Genomic DNA, 18826 nt, shown 5'->3' with positions numbered 1-18826 from the left:
CTTACACACAATAGGATCAAATCCCATAAAGAAAGTGACGATTCACACGTAATTTTCCAAATACGTGAACATTTTTCTTGGTCACATGAACCAAGAGAAAGTTTAGGATTACGGGTTAGGGTTAAGGTGTGTTCACACCGAACGCGATTCGCGCGACACAGGTCCAGAGCGTCTTTGCAACAGTTTGATTGACAGCAATTTAAAAGGAGAAATACTTTGAAATGCAAAAAGGAAAGGATTTTTTATTACATTTGTTCTCTTTCATGACACAAATACCAAACGTCAAAAACTCAAAAAAACATAATTTTCAGAGGGGGACTTTCAAGAAAAACTGCTAATGGAGTGGGAGTTTTTAACTTGTGAGGCCTCTGTTGATGCAGCGCATAAGATGCACACACATTTTTTTTCCCATCATTGGAGATATTTTACCTGGTACATCAGAAAATAACATCAGCGTAACATAAGCATTTGTGGACAACCTATATTTGTTTGACTAAACTCTTGGAAACTATTAAAAGGAGTTACTCCATTTAAAGAAATACCGTAGTCAAAATAAACGCTGCAGCAAAGAGCTCTGCAGGTGTTTAGATTTTATTGAATGTGCCATAATCTATGCATGAGATGTTGCCTGAGCAAAGAATACAAGGCTAAAAGGTTTTATGGTTGAAATATTTACGGGGAGACTGCATTGATCGTTGAATTTTTAACGATCTCTCCTCACTAATGATTTCTGCTTTTAAAGCGTTTTAATAGGCATTTACATTTTACACATTACATATTGCATATAATGTAATCTTCGGCTCGGAAACACGTGTTCAAACGGCCACTTCCAATCAACATTCTATGTAAATGCATGTTTTGGCAAAACTACATTTTACATTTGTTTTCTGCCTCTACTTACAAAACGCACGATGAAAGTTAAACCAGTTGGGCTTTGACCAATCAGGGATACAGATTTGGTTGTGACGTATTATGAAAGTGCCAAACGCTTGAAAAGTGACCATGAAGGAGAATTTCATAATTGCAGTTTGTGGCCGGCCGGAACAAATATCGGAATAGAGCTGTCCAGAAAAGGCCTCGAAAAAAAGATTCACGAGATTTGCACCACTTCTACATTTCGCAGCAAGCCTTTTCCAACATGCACTTGTATGGAGTGGCGATAGTCTAGTGTGAACACTGTCTGCTAAACTCGCGTTTCACAAAGCTCGTTTAGAGCGTTTTTGAACCTGCATCACATGCCCAGAGCGAACGTCGCTGGAGGGTTAGTATGTCTGCCAATACGATGATAAAGCACAAACACAACGGTCCTTGGCAGGTATTTTATTTCATATATAGACGCTTTCTGTAATCAAATGTGAGTGCAATCAAACAACAGCAATACAAACATTACCAATGCAGTCTGAGAACCAGGGAAAGGGGTTAAAACAGGGCATTCACTCACTCTACACAGCGAGCAGCTAGAGTAACCTGATGGACAACATTTAACAAAAGAAAAACCTTTTCTCAGTCAAGACGATCTGCTGTCACATGCACCTCCGTATACCATACCTGTGAGGCGTACACTCTTCATACAGTAAGTCCAGCCAGTGACACAACAGTCGCCCACCCCGACCCCACCCCGAAAGCCATGATTTCCAACTTCAACTCAGCTTTGCGGTGAAAACCTCCCACTTCTCGGTTATGATTATCATCTTAGTAGAATCTAAAAAAAAAAACAAAAAAAAAATAGAGGATTTTCCAAATCATTTCTCACACAGCAGGAGCCTGTAGGAGTCTGGAGGTGCTTTGGGTTAAGTCGCTCTTACACAACGGTTGGCCGTCCAGAAGGATTAGAAAACCACATAGTTGTATATGTAGAACCAAAGTCCTCATGCAGGGCCCGCACGGGTAGCTCAACACATACGTGCACAGGTGGAGGTGGTGTTTTTTTTTTTGTTTTTTGTTTTTGTGTTTGTGTGTGATATGATAGTGAGGGAAGAAGCAAGAGTGTTAGGCAACGATCAGAACCAGGAGTATTCAAAATTAAAAAAAAAAAAAACTTTCAGGAGAAGAAAACATTACAAAGTCTTTGTCCTCATGGCCCTCACTGAAGCTGTCTCGCACTCAAAACTCCCACAAACAAACGATAGGTCCTCATGTCATTGTGAAGTCATGTGTTCAAAGTCAACATTCAAGGAAAGGAGGAGAAAAAAAAAACACCTCAATGGTAAAAATCATCTTTACCATCACAATGCTTCAGTTCATAAAATCTTGATATTTCTGAGAAGTGATTCAGCTTTCCTCCTGGTTTAAAGCAGTATGCGTGAGTTTAGTTGTTGTAGTCTTTGTCCCACTGCTGCGAGCGCACACACACACACACACACACATCCACGCACAACCGACATACGCACACTCACGCACTCCAGCACACACCACATGTCTTCTTTGGAGAAAGACATGGCGCAATGGAGACACTCCTCTTGGGCGGATGCGTGGATCACCAGGAGGAGACATGGGGGAGGGTGTGGTTGTCACGGCTACCAAGGGTCCTCCAGCTCACCAGCGCTCTGGTAAGAAGAGGACACACACAAGAAAGAGGGAAGGACGTGAGAGTTGATGTGGTGACTGTGGTGACAGCAAAGATGAGACTTTTGCTAATCTTCTGGATCTACACAGTGATGCTCCCCTGAGCAGCCAGAACCTCACACGACTCACCTTACGGAGAATCACAAGGCCAACTGTCAGACTGAAAAACAGGGGAGGAATGGAGAGAAGATTCTCAAAAGTCTACGCAGCATTTTTATAAAAATTTGTTCTTCGAGGTTCCGATTGAGATTTTTAGGGACAAAACTGTCCCTGAGAACTTAGATGTGTTGTTATTTCTCCGAAACAAGCAGAAATATGGAGCAGCTGGAGTAAATCTGTCAGGGAACAGATACTACCACTGACTGCTTTTATAATTAAATATAAAAGAGTTTAAAAGACTACAAGGAGATTAATGTGACACAAGACCAAGAGACAAGGACCAAAGATGGAGAATTTAAAATTCACATAATTGACATAAATCACATCATCGTACCTCATTATTTATTTATTTGTTGTTTGCAGGACAAATAGTCATTTAAATGCAAACGTACAGTGCTTAGTATAATCTCACCATGGAGCTCTAAGAGCTTTACATTGGGAGTTCAGTGCTGATGGATAAAACTTTTGATTACAGACAACAACAAAAAAGTGAATTAAATGTCACACAGTCAGAAGACGCACTGAAAAACTAGCGAGGGCAGCTCTGTTACATTCAGAAATGGATGCCGAGTTATTGATGAAGGCCTTTTTTTTTACAGCTGTCTTTTAAATGAATAAAACACATGTCAAAAAAAAAAAGAACAACAAAAGTAAAGAATATAACGCAAAAAAAATCTCCATCTTGCACATTGGCAGGAAATCCTTTAAAGTCTAGTGAATATATTAGACCAAAGCAAAAGTGCTCTATAGTTTAGCGCAACTCTGAATTCTTCAGAACACATGGGCTGAAGCTCCACTGTGTTCTGAGATGAAGGCAGATGATTAAATTCTGCTGATATTTGTTCTTTCACTTCCCCAAAATCAAAAGTGCTCACATTTCATGTGTTTGGATTAGAATGTCTGTCTTCATTTGTGTAAAGAAATCTTAACAGACACATTTGTACAACATGAACGAAAGAAACCAGGAATGTGTTCGGCAATGTTATGGGTCCTGATGGCTGAGGAGACTCACAGGGTTTAGTACCAAAAGATTTTTTAAAAAGGGGCAACTTCAGGATACAACAACCAACCACAAAAAAACACACACAAAAAAGAGGAGTGTTGATTGTTCTCGTGGTCAGACGCACGCATACACAGAGAGGACCGTTCTAAAGTCTTTAGATTGGAGGAGGCTTGGAGACAACGGAGCATGTTCAGTGTCTCCACTCCTGTTCTCTGTCAGCTTTGGGGTGAAGCTTGGGTGGGGGAGCAAGAGGAGAAAATGCGGGTTGGAGAGTCATCCACAAGGATTTATTGGAAAATGTTGGTATTAGAACATGACGTTCACTTTGGCAAGTTGTATTTAAGGCCTTAGTCACAGCCTGTACCGTTGCTTTTAGTTTTGGGGTTGTCCGGGCCGATGGAGGATCGTGGACAGGAGCAGCCGCTCCTTAAAGGAATCGCAGGTGTGTCTTGCAGTACCCTTGAGGCTTGTATGACCACCTTAAGGGGCATTGTGAAATTGGGACGTACTATTGTCGTGCATAGTGAACTGTTTGTAAAGATGATGCAAGTTGCACATACTTATTGAGCACAGGTGATGCTGTCATATGGTATGCTTACGTCGCACTCTAATTGTTAGTAAGGTGCGAATACTGGTTCCATACTGACCGTGTGTGAATGCTGCATGTACAGTACAGACCAAAAGTTTGGACACACAGGTGATACACAAGTGCCCATAGGACACCTATTGAATACCCACACAAACTACTGTACACTCTGATTGTCTAATTTTCTCATTTCTAACAGTCAAACTGAACGCATAGTGTACAACGGACGAACAAATAGAGTTCTCAGGGTTTGGGGTATTGAAAAAAGGAACAATCGGAATGATGTGCCCTTACACAGTGTTCATGTGTTTACTACGACCTGTCCATTTTGGCTCTGAGGGTTCATCGAATGGTCTACAATATTAAAATTTTGACCATGCCACCTGCGAGCCCCGTTCAGGCGTGCCCATTTTCTGCCCGCAAACAGCCCGCATCAACCTGTAGCGGCAGTTGTGACTAAGGCATAAAGTACAAACTGCAGAATAGGCTAACTTGTTTGGAAAACTAAGCCAAGGTGGATAGAAACTAATTCTTGCTACATGTGGAGGGTATAACGCCAAATGAGTTTCAGGGACAGAATTTGAAACAAACTAGGGCCATTTTTCCGTTTTTTCATTAATGAGCGATGGCCAGTGTGTCCTTTCAAGTTCTGTTTATGTGATGAAGCAAGAAGAAACATCACAGCACATCTGATAACTGGAATGGCATTAGTGAGCGGTGGATGGGTGTTTATTCAGAGCAGTCATCGGACTTTGGGGCGGAGCCATCTTCACTGCTCTCTGGCTCTCCTGTGACAGGGGAGGGAGGGGGTGAAGGGGGGGAGGGAGGGGAGGCAGGTCGCTCCTGGTCGTCATCACTCTCTCCTTCTTCCCTCACAGAGCTCTCCCCCTGCAGGTGGTAGGTAGCCAGGGACTCTTCCAGCACTGTGCGGTACTGTCCCCGGTGGTGAAGGCGGAACTGCCGCAGCGCTTCCAGCAGGTGAGCTGACATGCTGCCACCTCCCTCCTCACTCTCCTCCTCTCCCCCCGAAGGGGCCTGAGGTGACACGCCAGGGGTCAGACTCTGCAGACACGCTCCATGTTCAGACACACATAAGGCCACGTTCAACAACGCAGCGGCAAAATATTTTTACATGGCCGTTGCAAAACTATAATGTGACAGTGGTGGAGACATTCTCTCGCGCCACACGATCATGCTCATGCAAGAGCGACCTTTCACCCTCTGGCAAACATCCTTTAGGTGATATTCGCTGGGTTACACAACAGAGGTTGTGGGTGGACAGTATGGTTACAGCCCAGAGAAGAGTCCAATCAACTCAAACCTCTTTCAAAACCACAAAACAACAAATTTGTGTATTTTCGCACAAACATAAATCACTCACATCTAGACTGCTTCATCACTAATACATTTCCACAAGCACCTCTTCAAGGTTATTCCTGTCAATGCAGGGAGTGATCATCATCCTGCAGCGACACTTACATTTCCTTAAATACTGTACAAAAAAAAAGCCTATTGGTTCTGTGTAAAGCTTATGTTCTCGAGTGCTTTGACGGTTTTAAAAACAAAAACTGGATATTGAACACAAAATATACACAAAGACAAAAACTGGATATTGAACCATTTAAATTTTTGGTTTGGCAAGCTTGCACTGCTAATAAACGGTCCTACATTTTTGGAATCAAACTTAAAAGCATTCTAGTGGTTTAGATGCACATTATGGAAGAAGGAGGTATCACACTAGACAGAAGTTTCTAATTGTTGTTGAATGACTTGAATATATATATATATATATATATATATATATATATATATATATATATATATATATATATATATATATATATATATATATAGGGGCTGAGTTACTGGCTATTTGAAAATTGAATAAAAGTCCTCAAAAAAATAATGTATCATATCTGAAAGATCAGGCAAAAGCTCAGTTTGCAACGCTATCACAGATGTGCAGCCTGGAAGTCACAGACAGGGACTAGCTTGTTTAACCTAAAATACAGTTAGACATACAGCAACTCACAATACATCAGAACTGAGTTGCAAACAAGTGCTACAAGTTGCCATGCACTAGCTCTTTAGAATTTATGACTTTACTTTAGGAACAGATACATAAAGTACGAGCCTCTCATAACATTTAATGAATCAAGTGTGCAAAGATTTACGACTACAAACAAAAACCTAAAACCACAACCTTCTAAAATAAATAAATACATAAAAACAAAGAAATATTTTGTTTTTTTGCAGTTAAAGGTTTTGTCAATCCTCACAGTAACTAAAAGCCTGTGGAGTCGGACAAGCAACCATTAGATTTAGCAACTTCTTTTAGCATTTCATGGTTTGTTCACACATTTCATTACTTTAATTTAATTCCAAATTAACAGTAAATTGCCATTAGACTCAAAGAATGACTCATTAAAAGCTGCTATTTAAGATAATTGATATTGTAAAAGGAAACTTGAAACCTGATGGTTTCGACGCCCTTCCTCTCATATTCTAAAGGAAAAAATAACTATTTAAATTTAGGATTATTTTCCAAATGAAATACAAAATGGCCCAGCAGCTTGTGAAATTCAATTAGTTTTCATCTGTGTTCTGTTTGACCAACATTTTGCAAGTGTGTCATAATTTTTAGCCAACCTAATGAACTAATCATTACACCACATAACCCATTAGTTTTATTTAATGACAGATAAAGAAAAGATAAGCACTTTCAGATGGCCGATAGACCAGTAACACTCCCTGATGAGGAGTTTTGATTGTATAAAATTCAGTCTACAAAAGGTCATTGTCGAAAATAAAACTGACAAAAACGTATGTACATACTCTACCATATATTTTCACACGTACATCACATCTGTTTCCTTTTATCCACAAACGCAAGTCGTCACACACACAAAAATGTGCCATTTCCTGGGGTTAGTGTGTGTCTAAGGTCATGGAGTAGGGTAGAAAGGGTGGGGGCATGAGGGTGTCAAACTCACCCCTTCTTCTTCTCTGTGAGGATTCAGCCTGTTGTACACTGCTTCTATCACACTCCGTCTGCAGAAATAGACACAATCAAAATGATCACCATATTCAAATAGATTCCATATGGAATCTGCACTTTACCTCCTAAAGTTTAGACACATGCTGACATTGAAAGTGGCAAATGCAACACAGCACTTTATTTTGATAGTCTAAAACTAAATCTTGAAGAAATTGGCTTGAACCGGATTAAATTTGGGCATTTAATGTTTTGTAGAATTCAGGTAAAACTGCAGCTTTTTCAAAATGTAAACACAGCGATAGAAGATGTGAGAATTTGTAGAAGTTGGAATTTGAATCCTTATCTCAGTGCATTTTGTTAGGATCCTGCCAAAGCATGCAAAGTTGAAGATAAAAATCTACATTCAGCTAATAATATTTACTTGCTGGCCAGGCCACCACCAGGTGGAAGGTTAGGGATGTTCTCTGAGGCGATGCTCCTTAGGACAGACACCAAGTCAGGGGCTCCCGTTTCCCCGCAGGTTCCCAGAAGCTCTGTGAAACAAAAACAACAAAAAAGAAACTCATTTTAGGGGTTTAACCATTTTTCTAATGACGCTCACTGGGAGGTTTAGGTGATTAAAACCTTCTAGATGAATTTTGCATTATACTCATATGCTTAAGAATGACCTTGATGCTGACCTTCAACACGGGTTTCTAGATATTTATCCAATTCCTCTTCCTTCTTTACAGCTTCTTCTGAGATTTTGGGAGCCCCGGGAAAACATACCAACACCACGCTCATATTATCTCTGCTCCCCTGCAGAACGATAGAGGGAAAAAAACACACATTTGAGTTGCATTTGAGTTACTGTTCCTAGTATAATAACCATTCAGCTGCTAGGAGAAACCTGTGTAAAGCTACGTTCAACGCCGCCCTGACAACACACATTCCAGTGGCCACTTGCAGTCAAAGGTCTATGTAAACACGCATGTTTGGGCTTACACGCTCAAAACTCTTGCATCAAGAGTAGCTGCGCAAGTTTGTAAGATCATTTTAGGGCTCTACATGCAAAACGAGCGGCCGTTGAAGTTAAACCAGGTGATCTCTGACTATTTAGGGACTCTGATTTGATAGAAACGTATGAGTGGCATCTAATTTACTTCACGAATTGCCAACCAAGTATATCAATAATGGAGGAGAAATTATTGAATACGGTTTGTGACTGGCTGGAATTCTGTGACACCAAGTGTGTGTGTGTGTGTATATATATATATATATATATATATATATATATATATATATATATATGTATAGCGCTGTGAAAAAAAAACAAGAGCAAGGTTCACAAGATTTGCACCACTTCAACATTTTGCACCGCGCCTCTTCCAGCTGTAGGTGGCGGACATGCGCTAGTGAACGGTAGAAAAAGAAAAAAGCAGCCCCTCCCTCCTTGTTCAGTGTGAATGAACACCATGGGCTAATTCAAGAATCTTCGTTGCACAACCGGTGTGAATGTGGCTTCAGTGTGGTACTCATCGGTAAAGGTCAAACTTAAAGCAAACATTTCTCTAAAAGAAGATATTTAAACACATATTAGAGATAATTAGCATTTATTAAATAGTTTATTATAGGTTTGCAATAAATATTTAGGCTTACTGGATAAAGACTTAACTAGATCCTAAGATCAAGTTTAACACTGGCTTTCTGACATTATTCCACCAAAGATTTAATTAAAAAACAAAAACAAAAAGAGGTTAAAAAAAGAAACCATGAAAATGCCTCAAATCATTTGTTTGAGTTTGACATGCATCACACAAAAACCTTTTACAAATCAATAAATACTAGATTTTTAAATCTTTTATCTGATTGTGATGAGCAAGAACATGACTACCCCAACCTCAGCTCAATGGAACATCTTTGGGATCATTTAGAATAAGAATTGTAAGGCTGCCCTGCAAATCCAACAACGAAAGTCCTTTGGAGAGTGAGAGGAAAATTCCTATAAACGCACTCTTCAACTTTGTGGAAAGACTTTCCAGGAAAAATGGAAGCCTTTATAGCAGCAAAGGGTGAGCTGCTGTCATGCTTAACTATTGATTTTGAATGGGATCGTACTTAAGTTTGTAGGCAAGTAAAAGCAGAGGAGCTAATACGGAGACATTAAAGATGTCTGCAGCTCCCAGTTTGCCATTGCAAGTCTGAACAAAGTTTCTAGAGACTCACTGTCCAAAGGTTTATTAATTTGCTCCTCAGATGAAGCTCAACGTGCTCCAACACAATCTCAAATACATGCCAAGACATACAAAAATAGGTCCACCACTAATCTTTGGCTGCCATGTAGCTTTTCGTGTCCTAGGTGTCTTTTTCTCTCTGTAACCAATGCAAAGCAGGCCAAAGAAGGTAGCCATCTTTGGTTTTCTCAAGCATTGAGTTCAGGTTTATGGCCCATTATGTACATGTGACAGACATGAGCGACATATGGAAACATAAGCAGGTATTAGAAGTCTACATTTTGGGAAAACGTGTCATTTAAGGACATTAAGGGGTGGAAAAATGAAGCAGAGAGCTGAACCATTCATGTCTTCTTGTATAGACAGAAATTCGTGTATATACAAGAAGATTCTGATGTCTGATATGGAACAATCTTCCTGACAGCCATGCAGTTTGGCTAAGATTGGCTTATGCATCAGGACAATGATCCCAAACAAAAAAAGAAATATCAACAAACTGCACGACAAAGTTGCAACAATACTATCAAAGTCCAATGTAATCCTGACTGAAAAACTGAGAGGACACTTTAAAATACTGTTTAAATAATGATGAAACAAAGTTTCACCACAATGTAAAGGCTGATTGCAAAATAAATAGTCATAACCTCTAAAGAAGTGCCTTTGAGACATGACATGTTATTTTACTTTCTTTTCCAGTCATATAATGTAATTTAATTTCATATTATTGTATGTTTCAGGAAAAATACTTTTTTTTAAATTAATCTGGCTCATAAATAGTTTCCTAAATGACTATAGTTGTTTTACCTTTAAATGCTTTTTTTCATTGGTATGAAAAATTCTAAACACATTTAAAAACAGTAAATCATGAAAAAAGGTGAAAACAAACAAGATGACACCACATAGATGTGAACCATGCTTGCAGAGACACAGTTGGGTAACTTTTTTCTCCTGCATGTCAGAGACAACAGTCCATTAAGTTCAATGCCTTGAATGACCTTATAAAAACAAAAAAGGTTCTAAAAAGTGTATTTAGAATAGATTTAATCCTCTGAAGGCAGTTACTGAATTATACATTTAATTTGGACAGGATTTTGTTTTTAAATAAGCTCATAAACATTGTATTGAAAAGTTCAGAGCTTACCTTAAAAATCTTAAGTTAATGATAAGGACATAGTTGCTGTCTGCGTTATTTAGCGAAAATGAAAGCATGTCAACAGATTTAGGCATTATTTTGTTTGGCTATTTTATTCGTACAGTTGATGTGGGTCAATATTGGGTGTGTGTAATGAACATGTTGCAGCACTGCAGCGTCACTCGGATGTCTGGGCGTGCCGTCGTCAAAGGTAGGGTACATTTATGTTTTTGGAGAAGGGGGGTTGCTTCAAGGAATGCAACAGCTGCATCAAAGGACCTCATACCCAGCATGCTTTACGGATGACGAAGGGACGAGGCGAAGATAAAAACGCCTAATTTCACCTTTTATCAACAAACTGACCGCTTCATGTCTCTAGCTTTTCGTTTGACATTTTGTGCGTTTACTGCACAGTTTCTGGGAGGAAGCACTTTAAAACATAACATTTTAAGAGTTGGTTATATTGTTTGTTATTTTATACAAATATATGTCTGGCCTTCCAACCTGTGGACTGTCACCAACTTTGTCATGAAGTTATTGTGGTTGCAGCAAGTTCCTTTCATGTACAGTGTCACACGCATCACAACAGCAAAGAAGATTTATGATCACGCAGTTATGTGAGATGGCCCATCCAGTAAAGTAAAAATAACTTGCTCAATAGACATGGGCGGACTTGTAACCGTTGGTTTAGTTCTAAGAAACAGCAGAAAAACTTTGCAGTAGAAAAAACAAAAAAAAATATTTCTAAGATTTTGGGTAAAAACAGAAATAATCTTAAATTCTTCAACTATGATACAAAAGAAGCACCTACATTTATAATGATACCAAGGAGGAAAATGCCAGCTTACCTTATGAAGGCAGGTGTCCACCACTGAGTTACAGACCTTCTCCAGGTCGTCACAGACCAACAATCGTGAGCGTACAAACTCGCACAGCTCCTCATTGGACATCACATCCCAGATGCCATCGCAGGCCAGCACCACAAACTCGTCTCCTTCGGCTGCCCGCTCTAGCACACAAACCTCTGGTTCAGGGCTCACCAGCTGCTCTGTGGGGCCCTTACCGTCCACACATTTGTAGTCATAGTCCCCCAGAGCCCGAGACACAGCCAGAGAGCCATTTACCCTTTGGATCATCACTGAGCCACCGGCATTCTGTATGCGCTCCTTTTCGCGGGGGTTGCAGGGCTTGTGATCCTGAGTAGAAAAGCCCACCTTGCCATCTCGACTTAGCACGGCCCGCGAGTCGCCGCAGTTAATGAAGTAGAGGTGCGTTGGGCTGAGCAGGACGCAAACAGCTGTAGATCCGCTGCGGTCCAGCCCTTGCCGCAGATCAGAAAAGTTGCGCATGTACTCATCAATGTTCAGGAACCCAGAGCGGATGCCATCCTTCACACCTTCCACCGAGCTTGGCCCCTGACCAAACTCAGCCCCACCTGACAAGATGTGCTCCAGCAGGTGTGCAGAACAGTAGTTGGCCACCCGAGAACCCGCGTGGCCGTCGTAGACGGCAAAGAAGGACCAGTCGGTGAGTCCATGGGGAAGGCCAACCACGGCTGTGTGGGCATCCTCCATTTCCACCCGCCAGCCTTGCATGGAGCTCAGGCCATAGTGCAGCCCATTGCCCTCTCCATGGGCACTATGTTTCTCTGTTTTCGGCTTGTCCAGGAATGCGCCCATTGTTCCTTAGAGCTGCAGATTGAACACACAAAGAAGACACAAAGAAACTTAACTTCTCAATTAACTTTGAAGCCTTTAAAATACAATAACATGACATTAAAGACCCACTCCAATCATCTTTTGAGCTTTTTTTAAAAGCATTCCTATTGGGTCTTTTTTCATTTTGATTATGCTGTTTTTAGCCAAAATAAAAAAATGTGTGTCATTTTCTAGGCCATAGTTTCTGCAGAGCGGCAGAAGTTCACCAGAACAGAGTTGAGGGCGCGGGACTGTTTGCCTGGAACAAACCCATCACCCATATGATGACATGCTCTCCCACTAGCTCACAGACCCTCACACACCTAACCTGACAATACCTGCGCAACAAAAATGGCTAAGAATATTGGAGCTATCCAGCTGTACAGTTTGGGCCAGATGCCAGCAAGGAAAACAAAGACATACGTGGATCTAGTCATCTACAAGTGGATGTATCCGAATAGAGTGGAGCAGGGAGCTTCTGGCCCGCTCACTCTATTTTCTACATCACAAATTCACTCGTTTCCATTTTTTTGTCTGCTGCCGATTCACAGAAGAGGAAAATACTCAGATATGCAATTGTAAGCCTAATTTTTAGGCAAATATATTTAAATTACAGCACAATTATTAAAACATTTGTTATAGAGTGAATTAAAATAGGATACATTTAAATATATTTTCTTTAAAAAACCAAGCAGTTGTTTTGAAAACCGATGGAAAGATGTCAAAATAAAAGCACCAAAATATGTTTTATTTATATATATCCCAGCCATAATCATGACTACAAAGATGATCATTTATTATCTAAACTATCAAGATTATGAAATCAAAGAAAAACTGAATATCACAGGTGTTGATGTTTTTGAAGGAATTCCATCCTATATGTCCCTGGAATGACAGCCACGAGGCTAAAAAAAAAGTCCTTCCCATGTAACAAGTGATCACAGCCGCTTTCAGAGGAGGGCGGTTTTGTGTGTCTGTTCCTGCTATAAGCATGTGTTCAGTGTCATAGTCTACGAGTAAGAAAAAGGTGCTCTAAAAATACTCCAGTCTGGTTTACATTTCATTACCAGAGTGAAGCGCTGGAGCAGGCCCATTCAGGTCTCCGCTGTATGACCAGAATGTTACTAAAGCCAGACTAACATGTGGCTACATTTTTATTTGAAAGGCTTTATATAGGTTTTATTAAAGAAAAAAAAAATAAATAAAACGAATCTTCTAATTTTGATGGGAGAGATTCTCTCTAAAAATAAAACAAACACTGCTGTTGCCTAGCAACCACCCAGCCTGCTGTGAAAACATCCAGCCAAGGCTTCATTCAGTGACATCCCCCTCCTCCCAATGTCATTCTCTCACACGCTAAAAACAAATTCACACACACTCAGCTGCTTGGTAGTGAGAGGAAGGAGGAGTTGCATCATCCGCCTATTTGGGCAGTTGGGGTGGTGAAAGGAGGACGTGAGGACCGCTAGAACACACGGGAACGCTAACGTTTTGCCGGTTGTGAAACGCCGATTGAAACAAAACAAAGCCTATCGCACTTCTCCACAGACGCACACAAACAGAGAATTCTCGCTCACTTAACCTTGTGTTAAGGACTCTCACCCACACTGCAACTACTAGTTATAGCCATCCTCTCTCCAGTGCAATAGCCTTTTTAAAAGAAACCCATGGTTTCCAGCAGGGACGTTTCACGGCAGGGTTACATAACACTGCAGAGAATCCAAATGCTGCTCAGAGACCACTTTCCAAGTTACATTCTAAAAATCACACATACTATAGAAATTCACACTACTCAATGTGGTGTTGTCCTCCTTTTTTTTTAATTTAATTTAATCTGACAGACTTTACAAAGACCGTGCTAACAGTTTTTCTAACAAAAAGATCAAATAGATTTTAATTTATCAGTGGACAATATAATCTCTGAATCTTGTTCATAACACAAGGGAGAAAGTTGTTAGAGTGACGGGACTAACCTAATGAATATCTTGCATTTTCAAATAGGAGCAAACCCAGAATTTCCAAAAACAGAAGCAGTACACCCCCCCTTTTTGATGTCATGGGGGATGCATAATACCCATCCAAAATGGGGGAAATTGTCCACAAATACGCAAGTAAAGAGAAAAATCTTTAAACTATAGTAAAAAACACCAGATGAAAAGTAAAGCAGTAAAGAATTCATAAAGTATACAAACATTTGGTGGATAAGGCTGCCACATCTCACATTTCTTGGACACACTAAGCTGTGTCAATACATTTTTTGTTTGTTTTGTTTTTGATAAATTGACTTAAATCTCACAAAACTGTATATTGTAGGGTTATCCGTCTATGCAGAAATATTCCTGACACTTTCATGGTGCAGTTTGAACACGCACAAGACTGGAGCATTCGGCATTGAGGGGAATTTTAAGCCTTGAATTTAAACAGAACCTCCACAGAGTTTAACCCTGTCAGGACAGAAGAGCCCCATTTAGATAATAGAGGGGACTCTCCATGGAATCACAACATCACATGACTGCTGCTCTCTCTATTTTTAGCCCCATGTAACAAACTCAACTAACTTAGAAATCCAAAAGAGAAATTATAAAATCCTAAAGTTGAATTCAAAATGAATTTGTTTGGTTTACAATGAAAGTCTTGCTGTGCAGATGATTTTATGGATTGCATATACATTTAAAATATATGTTTGAGTAAATCGAATCCAATAAATCACTACTTCAAATTCAGTTTACGCAAAGATAACTGTCAGAATGTTGAACTTGACAAGTATGTTGTCCAATTTCAACTTAACTTTCGCCTTTTTTTTTAAATAAAATAACACAATCTCTTTATGCAAAATAAAAAGCAGACGCTGCATTAGCTCCTCTTTAAACTGCAAGTGTTAATATTTCATGTAAGCACTCCATTTGTTTCTTTGTCCATAAAAATAAAACACATCAGGGCTCTAACATTAACCCGCCATTAATATATGTATTATTCAACCGTCCAAACACATCCTTGCCACTTCCACGGTTTTGAAGTTTTGCAGTTTCTTCTTCACAAGTTCACCAATTATCTCAACGCCATTGCGTTTCATTGACTTCTCAGTCTTTCACTTCACTGCTGACTTGGAGACTATCAGCTATTGAAATCCCGTTATCAAACAAGCAGGGACGAAGCTCAACACCGAGTGATGTCATGTACAAGACATCAATGCATCTTTTTTGTAATCTGACACACGAACAAGGCGGTCAAAGAAGCTGCATTTCCACACTATACAAAACATCATAAAAATCATAAAGACGACCTCAGGCGTTTTCTTTGATTCCATATCGCTGCGGTACAGACACACAATGTTAACTGTTGTGTTATATGAGCCCATAAAATGTCTGATCTTTATGGATGGATACAAAAGTCTGTACAAAGTCAGTTGGCAAGGAACAACAAAAAATCTTAGAGAACTCGCAAACTGTTGGGAGGAATAGTAGTAATTTTGAACACCTCAAAATTAAAAATAAAAACCCGAAGTCAAACAGAGAATTAATCTGTGAAGAATAATAATAATTTCTGATCTCAAGGAGGGTTACAGCGCTTTTGGACCTTTTCTGACAGATCACCATAATAATAAACAAGAATCTACTAATGGGGTGCACCTAATACAATACAGTGCAACAACAGTAATACATACAAACTTACACTCCATAAGCATTTTCCATATACAAGTGTGTATGTAGCAACAACAAAATTTGATAAGTGCAATTGAACTTACATCTTTGGTGTGAGCGAGCCCCCAGTGTAAAATCAATGCCATCTGTGTCAATCAATCTGCAGTGCTTTACAAAGCAATGTACAGTGTACCACTTCAACTAATGGGAAAACATTGAGAGCAAACTCTGTCAAGATATAAGCAAAATGTATGTGTAAAGGAAGTGATCGAAAGCTTCAACAAAATACAATAGGACTTTTTTTTATCTCCCTGCTTCTCTACAGGAATTGTAGAATTGTCAATTAAAATGAAACTACCATCCCCTAAAGCTAAATAAATAAAATAAAAATAGAACAAGAATCTCACAGCTTGTTCATGTTCTTCTTTCAAATATAAAGAAGTAGATTTAAAGCTGTACATTTAACTTTCTAAAAGGCAACTGTTATTGTTTACAATTCATTACAGACAAAATCATCCTAAACGGAATAATATATGCATTGTTTTTAAACGTGTATCTTGATGAAACATAGAATTAATGTGAGAGCTAATCAGAAATTGTATTATTCATACTTCTTAGACAATTTAAAGTATGTTACAATATTAATCTTGAGTGCCATGAAAGGCTCTTATGCTAACCCCAGAAAACAAAAAACAAACATTAAGTCAATGACAATGAAAAGGAACAAAAGAAAACACCTTAGATTAATAAGCTAACTGCAACCGAAGCAATCAAAACGATACCATATGTATAGGTAATATTACCAGAAAATGAAAAAAAAAGGAGGTCATGAGAGTGGTGGTAGCTGAAACTACCTCTATTTAAAATTAGGATGTTTCTAACGGCTGTCAACTTAGCTTCGCACACTGACTCAGTCAAGCTTTATGAAAGTGCTAACATTTCAACGTCACACGATATTTCTGTAAAAAATACCAAACGACCTACAAGAATAAGCAATATAAATTGTTGACTTAAACAGTGGTTCCTCTTCGTGCAGGCCCAGTTTTCTGGTGTGTTGGGTTAGCATGTCAGCTAAAGCTAGCTAACGTGAGTTAGCTACCGTTAGTCACGGCTCTCCGGAATGACAAACTGGAGCTAATAATGTTAGCATTATTAGCATGCTACTTACGTTTTCCAGCTGCTGAACCAACGTAGATCCAATCTTAAATAAACGACTCTGTTTTAATTTGAGGATATATCGTTTACTTGGCTACCAACAGAGCTAACGTTAGCTAGCTATGTTGTGATTCCTTAATTTAAAAAAAATAAATAATCAAGATTGGCCTCAGATGAGCGGCGATAATTCCTTTCTCGGTGGTTCCGTGCTTGGACAGCGTTGATTTTTACGCATGTTTGACGCCACTTCTGTCTTTCTCAATAAATAAAGACTGCGATCGTTCAAAAAAAATGGAACCTGGTGATAAGTTATATTATTATACAACACTAACAAATCTAGCAATTTCTTCCATTGAAAGGCCAGAGCTATCCTTCGACTTTAGGTGCTGAACAAGAGGAGGTGTTATTTTTAGCATCTGTAAGGTGATTGGTTACAATCTATTTGGAAAACGTCATTTAATTGGCGGATTCGTGTGTCAACTAGCTTGATGCCTGTTCATGCTAAATTCTGATTGGCCAATTTTGGAATTCTAGCCGTCTGGGGTACACTTGCAACTCGTTTCGGCGTACACCGGAGGAACACTGATTTGCGTCTTTATTTCGTTATATAAACATTCACCTGATTGAGTTTTCATCATGTTGGGCAGAACTAAATCTTTGTTAAACAAAACACCACAAATTAATTTGCAAAGATAGTTATCATAAAAGTTTGAAAGATGCCAATGCAAGCGTAGAGATTTCTAAAAGAGCAACAACGTCACATTTACAATTTCTTGTTAAGATGTTTTTTTTTGTGTTCTTCAATTTTCTGTTGTTGCTTCAAGTATCTTATATTCAACTTACTTATGTCAACAATAATGAACTTGGGACATTAAAATTTATTTTTTAAATAATCCACACTTCATGGAAATCTATCATTTCTTAGGTCGATGAATTTATTGATGAAGGTTCAGGATCGGTTGGCTAAAACTTTGCCCACTGCACTTGATTTTTTGTGTAATGTTGCATTTCAAAAACCGACTACGTTGTAAATTGTGTTTTTACCATGTTCTGATGATGGAGGACATATATATTTTTAAAAAATTAAGATTAAAACTGTGTTTCTGAGCATTTCTTTATTCATATTGTGGTGAATCAGGAGCAGAGGAAAATTTGCTGTTTCAGAAAGCTAAGAAAATAAAATCATTGGGACACAAACTCCGCTCAAATCTGATTCGTCCCCTTGTAGACGACTAGATCCGTGTTTGTCAGCGTTTTCCTCATCCGAGCTGACATCTGGCTCAAAACTGTACGGCTGGATAGCTCCAATATTGTTCGCCATTTTTGTTGCACCACTAATGTTTTGTTAGGGTCGTGAGGGGGCTGTAAGCTAGCAGGGGAGAGTGTTAACAGATAGATAATGGGAAGTGGAAGCAGGCTTTCTCCACAGCAGCGGTCCCACCCACAACTCAGAGGCAAATATCTGATGAAGGACTGCCCCTTTGCAGATACTATGTCCAATAAAAAGACACAGGTTTTTTGATTTGGGCTAAAAACGGCATAATCATAATTAAAATACCCCTGGGAACACTTTTAAAAATAGATTAAATGATGATAAAAGTAGGACTTTACCAACTTCTTATCATCTACTGTACATAAATATCCAGCATGTGTTAAGATTTATGTTGTATGTATTTC

General features: G+C 39.2%; 1 protein-coding gene across 3 annotated transcripts; it reads right to left on the bottom strand.

Moving 5' to 3' along the window:
• Positions 1-1304: 1304 nt before the first annotated feature.
• LOC101156612 (protein phosphatase 1B) lies at positions 1305-17559 on the bottom strand. 3 transcript variants are annotated; one of them, XM_023949352.1, is made up of 6 exons: positions 17163-17555; positions 11505-12347; positions 7992-8109; positions 7733-7844; positions 7307-7364; positions 1305-2546 (listed from the first exon to the last, which is right to left on the bottom strand). In XM_023949352.1, exons 2-6 carry the CDS (start codon positions 12333-12335, stop codon positions 2517-2519), a joined length of 1149 nt encoding a protein of 382 aa, XP_023805120.1. In that variant the 5' UTR covers positions 12336-12347; positions 17163-17555; the 3' UTR covers positions 1305-2516. The 3 variants fall into 3 exon arrangements, with proteins under 3 accessions (XP_023805120.1, XP_023805118.1, XP_023805119.1); XM_023949350.1 differs by lacking the exon at positions 1305-2546 and adding an exon at positions 3050-5348 and having other exon boundaries at positions 17163-17559; XM_023949351.1 differs by lacking the exons at positions 1305-2546; positions 17163-17555 and adding exons at positions 3050-5348; positions 16979-17111.
• Positions 17560-18826: the final 1267 nt, after the last annotated feature.

This window comes from Oryzias latipes, chromosome 19, assembly GCF_002234675.1.
Source record: "Oryzias latipes chromosome 19, ASM223467v1".
In the NCBI taxonomy this organism is placed as follows: domain Eukaryota; kingdom Metazoa; phylum Chordata; class Actinopteri; order Beloniformes; family Adrianichthyidae; genus Oryzias; species Oryzias latipes.
The sequence above is the reverse complement of the archived record's forward strand: the minus strand, read 5'-3'. Positions and strand labels throughout refer to the sequence as shown.